The 13,342-nt window shown below is 39.1% G+C and overlaps 1 protein-coding gene across 1 annotated transcript in view; it reads right to left on the reverse strand.

Moving 5' to 3' along the window:
• KCNMB4 (potassium calcium-activated channel subfamily M regulatory beta subunit 4) overlaps window positions 1-12,995 on the reverse strand; it is a 55,232-nt gene extending 42,237 nt beyond the window's left edge. The window contains exon 1 of the mRNA XM_045555237.1: window positions 12,354-12,995. Coding sequence (XP_045411193.1) covers window positions 12,354-12,689 — 336 coding nt within the window. The 5' untranslated portion in view covers window positions 12,690-12,995. The remainder of the gene's footprint in view (window positions 1-12,353) is intronic.
• Between the last annotated feature and the right edge of the window lie 347 nt (window positions 12,996-13,342).

Here is a 13,342-nt window from a genome sequence, read left to right on the forward strand (position 1 = left end):
CCTTTTTTTTTTTTGTCTTTTCACTTTCTTGATCATGTCCTTTGAAGCACAAATGTTTTTAATTTTGATTAAGTACAATTTATCTATTTGTCCTCTGGTTGCTTGTGCTTTTGGTGTCATATTTAAGAAACTATGCCTAATCCAAGGTAATGAAAGATTTACACCTATGTTTTCTTCTAAGAGCTTTATAGTTTTGGCACTTACATTTAGGTCTCTAATCCATTTTGAGTTAGTTTTTAAATTTAGTGTAAGAATGGAGTCCAACTTCATTCTTTTGCGTGCGGATATTCAGTTGTTCTAGCACCACTGGTTGAAAAGACTACTTATTCCCTATTGAATTCCCTTACACCCTTCTCAAAAATCAATTTCCCATAAATGCATGGGTTTATTTCTGGACTCTCATTCTATTTCATAGATCAGTATGTTCATCCTACGCCAGTACTCCACAGTCTTGACTATCATAGCTTTGCTGTACAGGCATACTCCATCTTATTGTGCTTTGCTTTTCTACACTCCATAGATAATGAGCTTTTTACAAATGGAAGGTTTGTGGCAACCATGCATTAAGCAAGTCTATTGGCATCCTTTATTCAACAGCAAATGCTTACTTTGTGTCTCTGTGTCACATTTTGGTAATTCTTGCAATATTTTGAACTTGTTCATTATTGTTATACCTGTTATAATGAAATATGATCAGTGATCTTTGATGTTATTATTGTAATTGTTTTGAGGCACCATCAACCATGTCCATATCAAGGGGCAAACTTAACTGATAAATATTGTGTGCATTCTGACTGCCCCACCAACCAGCTACTCCCCCATTTCTCCCCCTCTCCTCGGGCCTCTCTATTCCCTAAGATAAAACAATATTGAAATTAAGCCAATTAATAACCCTGAAATGGCCTCTAAATGTTCAAGTGAAAGGGAAGAGACACAGGTTCTCTCACTCCAATGAATACATGAATGATAAGAAAGCCAAACAGCCTTATTGCTGGTATGAAGAAAGTTTTAGTGGTCGGGATAGAAGATCAAACCAGCCACAATATCCCCTTCTTATGCCAAAACCTCACCCAGAGCAACATCCTAACTCTTCAATTCTATGAAGGCTGAGAGAGGTGAGGAAGTTGCAGAAGCAAAGTTGGAAGCTGGCAATGGTTGGGGTTCATGAGGATTAAGAAAAGAAGCCATCTCTAAAACACAGAAGTGCAAGGTGAAGCAGCAAGTGCTGATGGAGAAGTCGCAGCAAGTTATCTAGAAGATCTAGCTGAGATAATTGATAAAGTTGGCTACACCAAACAAAAGATTTTCAATGTAGATGAAACTACCTTCTACTAGAAGAAGATACCATCTACAACTTTCAGAGATAGAAGTCAGTGCCTGGCTTCAAAGTTTCAAAAGACAGGCTGACTCTCTTGTTAGGGGCCAATGTAGCTGGTGCCTTTAAGTTGAAGCCAATGCTCATTTATCATTCTGAAAATCCCAGGGCCTTTAAAAATTATGCTAAATCTACTCTGCCCATGCTCTAGAAATAGAACAAAGTCTGGATGAGAGTACATCTGTTTACACATGGTCTAATGAATATTTTAAGCCCACTGTTGAGACCTATTGTTCAGAAAAAAGATTCCTCTCAAAATATTACTGTTCATTGACAATGTACCTCATCACCCAAGAGCTCTGATGGAGATGTACAAGGAGATTAGTGTTGTTTTCATGCCAGCTAACACAACATCCATTCTGCAGCCCATAGACCAAGGAGTAATTGTGACGTTCAAGTCTTGTTATTTAATAAATACATTTCATAAGGCTATAGCTTACATAGATAGTGATTCCTCTGATGGATCTGGGCAAAGTCCATTGAAAACTTTCTGGAAAGGACTCACCATTCTAGATACCATTAAGAACATTTGTGATTCATGGAAGGAAGTCAAAATATCAAAATTCACAGGAGTTTGGAAGAAGTTGATTCCAACCCTCATGTAGTAAGACTTGGAGGGGTTCAAGACTTCAGTGGAGAAGTAACTGTGGATATGGTAGAAATAGCAAGAGAACTAGAATTAGAAGTGGATCTTCAAGATGTGGTTGAATTGCTGCAATCTCATGATAAAATTTTAACAGATGAGGAGTTGCTTCTTATGGATGAACAAAGAAAGTAGTTTCTTGAGATAAACTCCACCCTTGGTGAAGATGCTGTGAACACTGTTGAAATAACAACAAAATATTTAAAATAGTATATAAACTTAGTTGATAAAGCAGTGGCACAGTTTGAGAGGACTCTAAAGTTCTCCTGTGGGTAAAATGCTATCAAACAGCACTGCATGCTACAGAGACTCTTTTGTGAAAGGAAGAGTCAATTTGTGTGGCAAATTCATTGTTATCTTCTTTTAAAAAATTGCCACAGTCATGCCAGCCTTCAGTAACTACCACCTTGATCCACCAACATTGAGGCAAGACCCTCCACCACCAAAACGATTATGACTAGCTGAAGATTCAGATGATCGTTAGCACTTTTTAGCAATAACATATTTTTAATTAAGGGATTTATATATTTTTAGACACGATGCTATTGTACACTTAATAGGCCACAGTATGGTATAAATATAACTTTTATATGTACTAGGAAACCAAAAAATTCATGTGACTTGACTATAATATTTGCTTTACTGAGTGGTCTAGAACCCAATCCACAATATCTCTGAAGTATGCCTGTAAATTTTAAAATCAGGAAATTGGAGTCTTCCAATTTTGTTTTCTTTCCTCAGGATGTATTTTGGCTATTCTGGATCCCTTGCATTTCCACATGAATTTTAGGATCAGCTTGTCAATTTATGCAAAAAGAAATCTACTAGGGTTTTTGATAGAGAATGTAATGAATCTGTAGATCAATTTGGGGAATATTTCCATCTTAACAATATTAAGTCTTCCAATCCATGAACAAAGGATGTCTTTCCATTTATCTAATTCTTCTTTAATTTCTTTCAATAGTATTTTGTAGTCTTCAGGGTCCAAGTCTTGAACTCTTTAAATCTGTGAAATTTATTTCACAGAAAATTATTTTGATGCTATTATAAATGGAATTGTGTTCTTAATTTTATTTTGGATTGTTCATTGCTAGTGTATAAAAATACAATTGATTTTTGTATAATTGATCTCTTATGCTGCAACCTTGCTGAATTCATATATTAGCTCTCACAACTTTTTACTTGTGGGGGGTGCAGATTCTTTAGGAATTCTATATACAAGATCATATGATCTGTAAATAGTTTTATCTCTTCCTTTCCACTCTGGTCGCCTTTTATTTATTTTCTTGCTTAACTGCCATGGTTCTAATCTCCATTACAATGTTGAACAGGAATGGTAAGAGTGGACATCCTTGTCTTCTTTCTGATCTTAGGGGGAAAGTTTTCAATGTTTCACCATTAAGTGTCATACTAGCTGTGGGTTTTTCATAGGTGCCTCTTGTCGGGTTGACCCCACCCAATATCTAATTAACTCAATTAGATTGTTTCTACTTTTTAACTAATACAAACAGTTCTGCAATGAAAATCCCTATACTTGGACATGTGTTAGAGTTTTCCTAGGGTAAATACCTTGAAATAAATTTGCTGTGTTGTCAGGTATGTACAGCTTCAGTAACACTTGGTATTTCTGATTGTTTTCCTAAATAGTTGTGCCAATTTTCCAGCAATGACTAAGACTATTTTCTCTAATCCTCACCAATACTTGATCTTATGAAATATATTAAATTTTGCTAATCTGATGGGTGTGTAATGGTATTCCATAATCTTTATCATTTGAATTTCCTTGAGATTACTGGAATTGAGTTTCTTGTTACATTTAATGGCCATTGTGTTTTTCATAAATTGCCTGTACATATCCTCTGCCTATTTTCCGATTGTCATACTTATGTTATTTTCTTAATGGTTTGCAGACATTTTCACATACACAAGATAATCCTTTGTTGATTACTTGTTTTGCCGATATCATCTACTAGTCTGTGGCTTATATTTTCACTTTGTTATAATAACTTTAGTTACACAGAAATTATTTTAATGTGGTCAAATGTGTCAATCATAAAAAGAAAACTATAAAACTTTTAAAAGATGACACAGGAAAATAGCTTTATGATATAGGCCTAAAGATATAATCTTAAATGGAGTTCAAAGAATAAATCATTTATAGTTTTCTTTTTATATTTAGATTTTAATCTGTTTAGAATTTGCTTTTATGAGTGTGAAGAACGCATCATATGAAATTTTATTTCATATGGAGAGCCAATTGTTCAATCATCATTTATTCATAAGTTTATTCTTTTCCTGATGAATTTCCCATATCTTTTATATCTTTCAGTAAAGTTTAATAATTTTTTCCAAAACGTTGCACATAGTTTGTTATATTATTTCTGGGTAGCTTATAGTTTTGGATGTTAACATAAACCTTTTAAAAATTAAAGTATACACAGCACAAAATATAGAGGAATACACAAATTATAAGTTTCTTCATTGAATTACCACAAAGTGAAGACAGTTGTGTAATCACCACTCAAGCCAAGAAAGAATGTTAACAGCACTCCAAAGCTCATCTTCTTTTTTCCCAAATGTAAATATGCTGATTTTAACACCAGATTAGTTTTGCCTGATTTTGAACTTCATATAAAATAGGATCATATAGAATGTAGTCTCTCTAGTCACAGATTTAGTTGCATTCCAAACATTTTGATATGCAGAAATTTTATAATTTAGTTCAAAATATCTTTTTAAATTTCCATTGTGATTTCTTATTCTTTGACTATGGGTTATTTAGAATTTTATTACATGTTACTCAATATACAAGCATGTAGAGATTGTCTACTACTCTCTTTTGTTGTTAATTTCTAGTTTAATTTCACTGGTCCAGAAAAATGGTCAGTTTTTGTAAATGTTAAGTTGGCACTTAAAATGATGTATGCTGCTACTACTGAACATACTGTTTTATTTATGTCAATTGGGTCAGTTGGTATACATGTTATAGATAGCTAGATATTTCCTGATATCATTTTTGTCTGATTGTTTTATCAATCACACACAGAGGTATGTCAAAATCTCTTATTATCATGATAGATTCATGTATTTTTCCCTTGAGTTACTATAATTTCTCTGTGTTATGTATTGAGATTATATTTTTAGGTACATTCCAATGATAGTCTGTTGAATTGATCCTTTATAATCATAAAATATCCTTTTTATTATTTCTAGTATCAGATTTTTTTTGTCTGTAAGTCTACCATGTTTCATATAATATAGGTACTCCAGCTTTTTTTTGATGTTTGTATTACGTTTGTTTTCCTATATTTTTACTTTCAACATTTCTGTGCCCTTATATTTTATGTGGTACTCTTGAAAACAACATATAATTGGGTTTGATTTTTCAAGTTTGACAATCTCTGCCTTTTAATTGGAGGAGTTAGTCCATTTACATTTAATGTAATTACTTATATATTCAGGTTTAAATCTAATATCTTATTTTATATTCAGTTTTAAATCTAATATCTTATTTTTTTTATTATTTCATCTGCTTACATTCCTTTTTCTCTCTTTTGGACTGTTTGCTTTATATTATTTCATTTTCCCCACCTTGGTAGTTAGTTATACACTCTTCACTGGACAAATTCTTGAACTCCAACACAGCACTACTAAATCAGAAACTTGGGTGGAGCTTCTGATTCAGTGGGTCTAGGATGGGACCTGAGAATGTGCATGTTAATGGTACCATTGACAGAAACAAAAGACTCCAGAATAGAAGCAGGTTGGGGGAAATAATAAATTTTGTTGCCATTTTTACCCTTGAAATAGAGAAAACAAAAGGTAATTATAATCAGAATTGAGAATCTACCTCTCACTAACAGTATTATTATCTGGTGTTCAGTTGTTTAGATCTCTTTTAAAATAAAGTTATTCTGATAAAGATAATTTCATAAATATATTTATCATAAAGAAAAAATGGATTAAACTTTCACTTTCTAGAATTTAATTTTTCTCCAATGAAATATAATGCTGCTGCAATACAGTTAGATTAGAACTAGTAAGGTAGACATTTGATAAGATTTCAAAGTCCATTTGGGCCCCTGAATCCATTTCATGAATGATATAGAAGAAGCAAGTCTAGACATTTTGGGGGATCTTACAAATATCATTGAGATCTTCATAAATGACATCCACAAATGGAAGTTAGAGATAGATCATGATAAATAATCTCACACAGATAGATCTTAGCATTCTGCAGATTAGACTGTTTCAAAAGAGATGTAATATAGATGTACTATTAATATATTCTGACCAAGTCTTTAAATATCTAATCATATTAGTCACCTAGTCATAAACCTTTCTTAGCTTCTGTATTAGTTCCCTATTGTTACTGTAACACATAATTGGTGGCTTAAAACAACACAAATTTATTATCTTACAATTCTGGAAGTCAGAAGTCTAGAATGGGTCTCACTGAGCTAAAATCAAGATGCCAACTGGGTTGCATTCCTTTCTGGAGACCTAGGGGAAGATCCATTTTCTTGCCTTTCCCCACATTCTTGTAAAAGGACCTGCTTTCCTCTGCTCATGGTCCTCTTCTGTATTCAAAGCTAGGGGTGGCTGGTTGAATCCTTCTCAAATTGCATGACTCTGACCTCCTCTTCTGCCTCTATCTTCCACATTTAAGTACCCTTGTGATCACATTGGGTTTACCTGGATAATGCAAAATAATCTCCCTATTTTAACATCTACTGATGAGCAATCTTAACTCCATCTGCAACCTTAATTCCCCTTTGCTATGTAACATAAAATATTCATAGGTTTTGGACATTAGGATATAGACATCTTTGGGGAGAAGGGGCATAATTCTTCCTACCATAGCTTCCCAATGTCCACCAAACCCATCCTGGTTGTCAAGGGCCTCTGCACTACTGGCTCTGACATACTCTCCCACCTTATCCCAAGACCTCACTCTATGTGTCTTGTGTTCCAGGTACACTAGTTTATCTGCTGATCACCCAACACACTCCACACTCACACAGCTCACAGCTTTGCTTCTTGCATTTTCTCTTCCTTTGTGTTCTGTTCATTCCTCCCCACCTTTCCTCGTCACCAAGATGAAATTCAATTTATCCTCAGACTCATGGCAAATGCTTCTTTCTCCATGAAGCTTTTCCCCTAACCTTTCCCCACTGGATGTTCATATCATATTGTTGTAGCTCCTTGTAGAACTTGGTGTTTTGCTTTGTTTGATAGTTATTTGTATTCCCATCACCTTTGCTAGGTAACAATTTCTTTGAGGGCAGAGATTCATGGATTCACCTTCATTTGCATGTCTGTTAGGCATACATAAAACCGAACCTTCTCATCCACATTCCTCCAAACATACTCTTCCTCTAGTTTTCCTCATCTAGTACAAGAACCTCCATTCACCTAGTTGTGCTTGACACAAACTTTGGAGCTATCCATGACTCTTCTTTCCCTCACTCCTCATATCCAATCCCTCAGTGAATTTTGTCAATGCTACCCGCTGATCTAAGCCACCACCATCTTTTGCCTGTCCTACTGGACTCCCTGTGTCTAATCTTGCCTCTACACCTCTCACTCTGCACAAGTGAACATGTGTGCATGTACATGCACACACACATACACACAAATTCTATTTTCAACTCAGCAGCCAGAGGGATCATTAACATTTTTTAAGAGTCTAAGTCTGATTATCTCTCATCCCTACTCAATGTCAGACGCTTACCATCATGCTTGGAATAAAATCCAAAGTCCTTCTTATGTTTTTTAGGACTCTAACCTCATCTTCCACTGTTCTCTGTAACACTCACTGTGGTCCAACCTCACTGTCATCCTCACAGTTCCTCACAGAGATCTGGCAGACACTTGTCGCAGGACCTTTGCACTTGCTATTTCCTCAGCCAGTGGAACATACTCCAGATAGCCACTTGAGTCATTCCTTATTTTGTTTTGGCCTCTGCTCATCTCCTCATGTTCTTTGGGTCTCAGTGCAAATGTCCACGTCATCAGCACCACCTTCCCTGACCATCCTGTCCAAAAGAGCAGCTCTTTGCTTCTTCCATCACTGTCTATACTCCTACCCTGTCTGAATTTTCTTTACCCACCTATCATTACATGACATTACATTATAAATTTATTTCTTATCTGTTACTCTCCACACCAAAATGTAAATTCCATGAGTGCTAGAACTTTGTTTTTATCTCTATTCTAGTCTCAGAACCTGGAATCACACATTGCACACAGTAGGCACTTAACAAATATTTGATAAATGAACAAACTCATCTTTGTATGTCCTCTTGTTTCTTTCCCGGTTATTTGACAATAAATGCTGAAAAAAGGATATGCTGAGTTGAATTGTATGTACATATCAAACATTACTTAATATAATCAAAGGAAAAACAATCAAGAAAAAGTGCAGTCTTTTTCATGGAGAAATAAAGATTGTAAAGAAGTCATCACATTTCAGCTTAGCCTTTTATTATGTAGTTCTGATACGATGGACTTCCCTAGCATGCAAAGTATATCAAATTGAGTATTTAAGGAAGGAGTTCAGAAACTACCCCCAACAGGCCACACTGTCTACACAGTGTGTCAGAGCTAGGTGCACTAGTGGATCTGAAGGGTACCAATGTGATTGCAAGCCACGATACCCTGTAGTTAGGTACATCCAGCTTCAGGGGATATACTTAAAGCCTAAAGCCTTTTCTAAGTTTTTCTTTTTCTCAGTGCATTTCTCTTAAGAGTGCTGGTTTCTTAGAAACAGACTTTTACCCTTTGTTTCTAAGTTTTTATTATCAAAGGAAGAAAAAAGCTCAAAACAAAAATAAAACATATAGTCTCTAATAACCCACTCCTTCTTGTCCCACAAACAAGAGGGTGGTTTTTAAAATTCATTTTTTCTTTGTCATCTAATGTATATACTGATACACAAGCAAATGTCGAGAATTAAGTCCATTTCGTTTACCCAATTTTAAACTATCACTTACATGCTAGTTTTAAATGATACTCATTTTCCTTCAGAATTTCCTTGAGTCCCTCTTTTTACATCAACTCTCTAAATGCAACATCTTTTAACCTGGAAATATAAGTATTTTTTTAAATTAAAAAAATTTTTTTTAGACATGGGGTCCCCTATGTTGCCCAGGGTGGACTGGAACTCCTAGGCTCAAGCAATCCTCCCACCTCAGCCTCCTGAGTAGCTGGGACTCGAGGCGTGTGCCACCGCACCAGGCTCCAAAAATATAAATATTAATTACAGTGAATCTTTTTTGGTTCTCATGTTGCTTTTCTTGCACAGTAGATGAGTACATTTTCTAAGACAGTGGTTTTCGACTCTTTTCTACACATTAGAATTACCTGCAGAACTTTTAAAAACTATCAATGTCCAGGCCCCATCCAAGACCAAATCAGAATCTCTGAGGGTTGGACCCAGGGATAAGAAATGGCCTTTAAGAGTTCCCCAGGTGATTCTAATGTGTTCTCACATAGCTGAGAACCAAAACTTTTACTATATACAACTGTGAGTCACAAAGAGACAGTACAGTGATGGGAACAGCAGCAATAGGAAACTGACCCAAAATTTAGATTTTACTACGGTTAATCCATACAGGAGATCATTTCCCTGTGGCTAACTAGCTGACTTGTATACTGCTGATTACATGACTCGATGTAGTGATTGCTTTAGACAACAAGGATATGATTTAAAATATAAACAAATAAATTGAATAGTAATTAAAGATATTTTAAAGAAAGTATCACCCAAAGATCAAATTTATTCACAGTGTCTTCCTAGTACTCTATGGCTTAAGAAGTTACATATTTGTAATATTCTTCTCCCTTCCCTGCCTCTTACTGTAATTAACCCAGCAAACTCAAGGGAGAAGGAAAAGTCCTTATTCTCTTTTTCTAAGAAGTGATTTCCTAAATGATTTCTTGTGGTGGTAGGTGATAAAGAAGAGAGGGTTGAAGGGGGTTGGAATGTAAGACATTGCAGGGAATCTAGATATTCTACAAAGGAACGGGTGGGAAACCTAGGCCTTCAATAAAGAAGTAAAGTAAGGCAGACAAAACCTCTAGGTGGCCAAGATGCAAAGGAATGGGCAATAGGTATTGTCTAATAGCAAGGGCAATGTGGAAACATTCTGCTTTTGTACTTGACTCTGGCATACAAGAATTCCCAAACTGAGCATTTAATTGATCAGAAATAGGTGATACTAAAGAACAAGCTTATATTCCATAAATGCTACAACACAATCATAATGTAGATAGAGATATATTGGTTTAGCTGAGGAAATCTTGTCTAAATTGACTAGGATGTTGTGACTTTCTGTAACATAAATTTATCTTTTTCTAGTTCTGTCATTTCCTGAATACTCTCTAAGACGTTATTTTGTTCACATACATCTTCAAAACAACTGTTGCCAAGATCTGAACTGGCACTGGAGGAAAAAAAAAACCCAAAAACCCAGGTTATTTGCATCAGAGAGAAAGAATCTTAGTATTACATAAAGCATTGTGATTGCTTCCAAGTGATTTAAAAATCATTGTCCTAATGATTGCAATTTACTTTTTCTGCCAGATCCTTCAAAATTGCCTGGAAATTGTGAAGCAGCCTTTTGTAATAAATTCTAATTTGTCAATGTCTTGATTAGATATTAGCCATTTACTGGTATAGATATGTGCAATTTATTAGTGCCTAAACCACTATCTTAAAATAATTAGCAATGTTTCAGCAACTATAGCAACTCCTAAATGATGAACTACCATATAATTTCTAAATCATTACTACTGCTTGGCATCTTTGACATTATTAGTTTAATTCTGGAAAAAAAAATGTTTATGAACCCGAGAGTTCTTTTCAAATTCTGAGCATTAAGCAGATTAACTTACAACACTGGTCTTTGAGACACTATCACTTCTTCAAGAGCTTGAACATTATACTCTAAATTCTACATTCTAAATTCTTATTCCTATATTTACTGTTTATGTATTATCTTCATTTTTTTAGGTAGATAAATCTTCACTTGTCAGGAGAAGCATTTTTCTGAGAGGAGTCATATTTTTAAAAAGCAATTCTTTTAATTTCCCAAATTATTTATTGTTTAGGAGACGAGTTTTAAATTTGTTTTAAATATTTTTAAAATATAAACAGAATTTTTTTTTCTTTTGGAGTAATATAAATATATCTTGTCACATTTAATAGAAAGTTTTCCTGTGTACACAGATTCATTCCCTTCTGGACTATTTTCCTGCTTGATCTTCAAGCACAGCTCTCACAAACAGGAAAAATGTCAGTAACTTTAAAAAAGATACACACCATTACTTTGATAGTTAAGCCACAAGGAGAGTAGAAAAGACCAAGGGAAGATAAGAAAACCCTTCTTGCAAAACCAGGTGCACTACAAAGCTCAATTAGTTCACAGACTGAGGACACTGCTTTTTATAAGTTATTTTTTCCCACTGGGAACAGTTTTCTGAGTCTCCCTCTCTCTGCTCTCCATCCTGAAGTCCTAACCAGGTTGTACCTTTTTTTCCCCCCTCTTGCCTGCCCGCGAGACCAAAAGTTGTCTGGGAAGGAATATTTGGTAGGTATGACTGGGGGCTTTCTATTATCAGTAAGTTTTGTTTCCCAGACTGCTCCTGATGGTCCATAGACGGAGTCACTAGGTGCCCTCTAGACCCTTTGGAGAATCTACTTCATGAAAACTAGGAGCTCTCTGTATCCCCCAAAATGGACCCACACAGATTTTCCCATTTGATTCCAGGTTGTCTGTCAACCCTCAAAAGCTTACCTCTGGACCCCAAGTTAAAACCGTCTGTGTAGGCAAGAGCTCTCTAACAACTTTCAATGGGTAAAAGATCCCCTTGACCTTTCTCGGAAGGTCATTCCACCCGAGCCCTTGAGCAGGCCAGCTGAAGCTCGGACCCGACAGTGCACAGGAGTAGGTGGATCCCCGCTAACCACTGGCTTTAAACGGAGGAAAAGTTAACTTTCGTGGCTCCTTGCATTCCTCCAAAGCCCGTCCGGTAGGCGCCGGACCTGGGCTGAGTCGAGGCCTCAAAATCCGAGACAGGTGTTCAAGTGAGCCTCTGGGCACCACAGGTCGCCGCGCACAAAGCCACCTGAAGGGCCAGAGCCCTGGGGCTCCCTGAGGTACTCACGTCTGAGTGCAGCCGGCGATGCCCGGTCTCCCCCGAGCAACGCGGACGGACTCCGAACCCACCCCGCGCGGGCTCTGACACCCAGGCTGCCCCCGGACCTCAAGGGCTCCCGCAAGAGCGAGGCGCCCTTCGCGGGGAGCCCCCGGGCGCGCGGGGCGTCCTTACCTTGGGGTTGGTCAGGAGCTGGTGCTCGTCGCTGTGCAGAAGCGCCCTGGAGTTGGACTCGGAGTTGTTCACGTAGACCTGGACGCAGGGGTACTGCGAGGTGCCCCTGCAGTCGGCGCCACAGGTGAAGGTGCACTCGAACACCTCCCCGATCTGCTGCACCGACAGCACCGTGCAGTTGGCCTCCGTGGCTTGCAGATCCTGCAGCGCGGGACTGAGCCAGCAGAAGCCGAAGATGAAGAACAACACGACGCCGGAGATGATGAGAAACAAGCCGAGCCGGATGCTCTTGTCCTCGGCTTCCGTGTACTCGTAAGCCACCCGGAGCTTCGCCATCGCCCCCCACTCCCGGCGGCCGGCGCGCTCCCCCCGCCCCCTCCCGCCCCCGGCGCCGAGCCCGACTGCCTCGGGCGGGAGGAGACGCCGCCGCCACCGCCGCCGCCTCGCGACAGCAGGGGAGTGGGCGGCGAGGGGGAGCGCGCGAGAACAAAGGGGCCGAGGCCGGCGGAGCCCCCCCAGCCCCCAGCCGCCGCCCGGGCCTCGCGGTGCGGCAGCCGCTTCAGAGCCTCCCGCACCCTTGGGCGCTGGGAGCGCGCGGACCGCTCCAGCCTCCAGCGCTCCCCGCCAGCCTCCGCCCCCGCGCTCTCCCCGCCTCCCCCACCCCGCCTCCTCTCGCCGCGCGTCTCCCAGTCTCCATCGCCCGCCGGCCGCTTCTCCGCGGACTCGCCGGGCAGCTGCCCCGAGGGTAGGAGCGGCGGGGCTGGGGCGAGCCCTGGGGCTCCCCCGTGCGGGAGGCGGCGCCGCCCCGCCCGCCGCCGCCGCCGCCCCGCGCCCTCCTGCCCCGCCCCGCCCGGGGGCGGCCCCTGTAGGCGAGGAGCGGGCGAGCTCCGGCGTCGGCGGCGGCTGCGCGCGGGATCCTCGCTGGGTCCCCTTGGAGGAGCGTCCGAGATGAAAGCTTAGGATTAATACAGTTTAACCCGGGTGAAAGT

Source organism: Lemur catta, chromosome 6 (genome assembly GCF_020740605.2).
Source record: "Lemur catta isolate mLemCat1 chromosome 6, mLemCat1.pri, whole genome shotgun sequence".
Taxonomy (NCBI): domain Eukaryota; kingdom Metazoa; phylum Chordata; class Mammalia; order Primates; family Lemuridae; genus Lemur; species Lemur catta.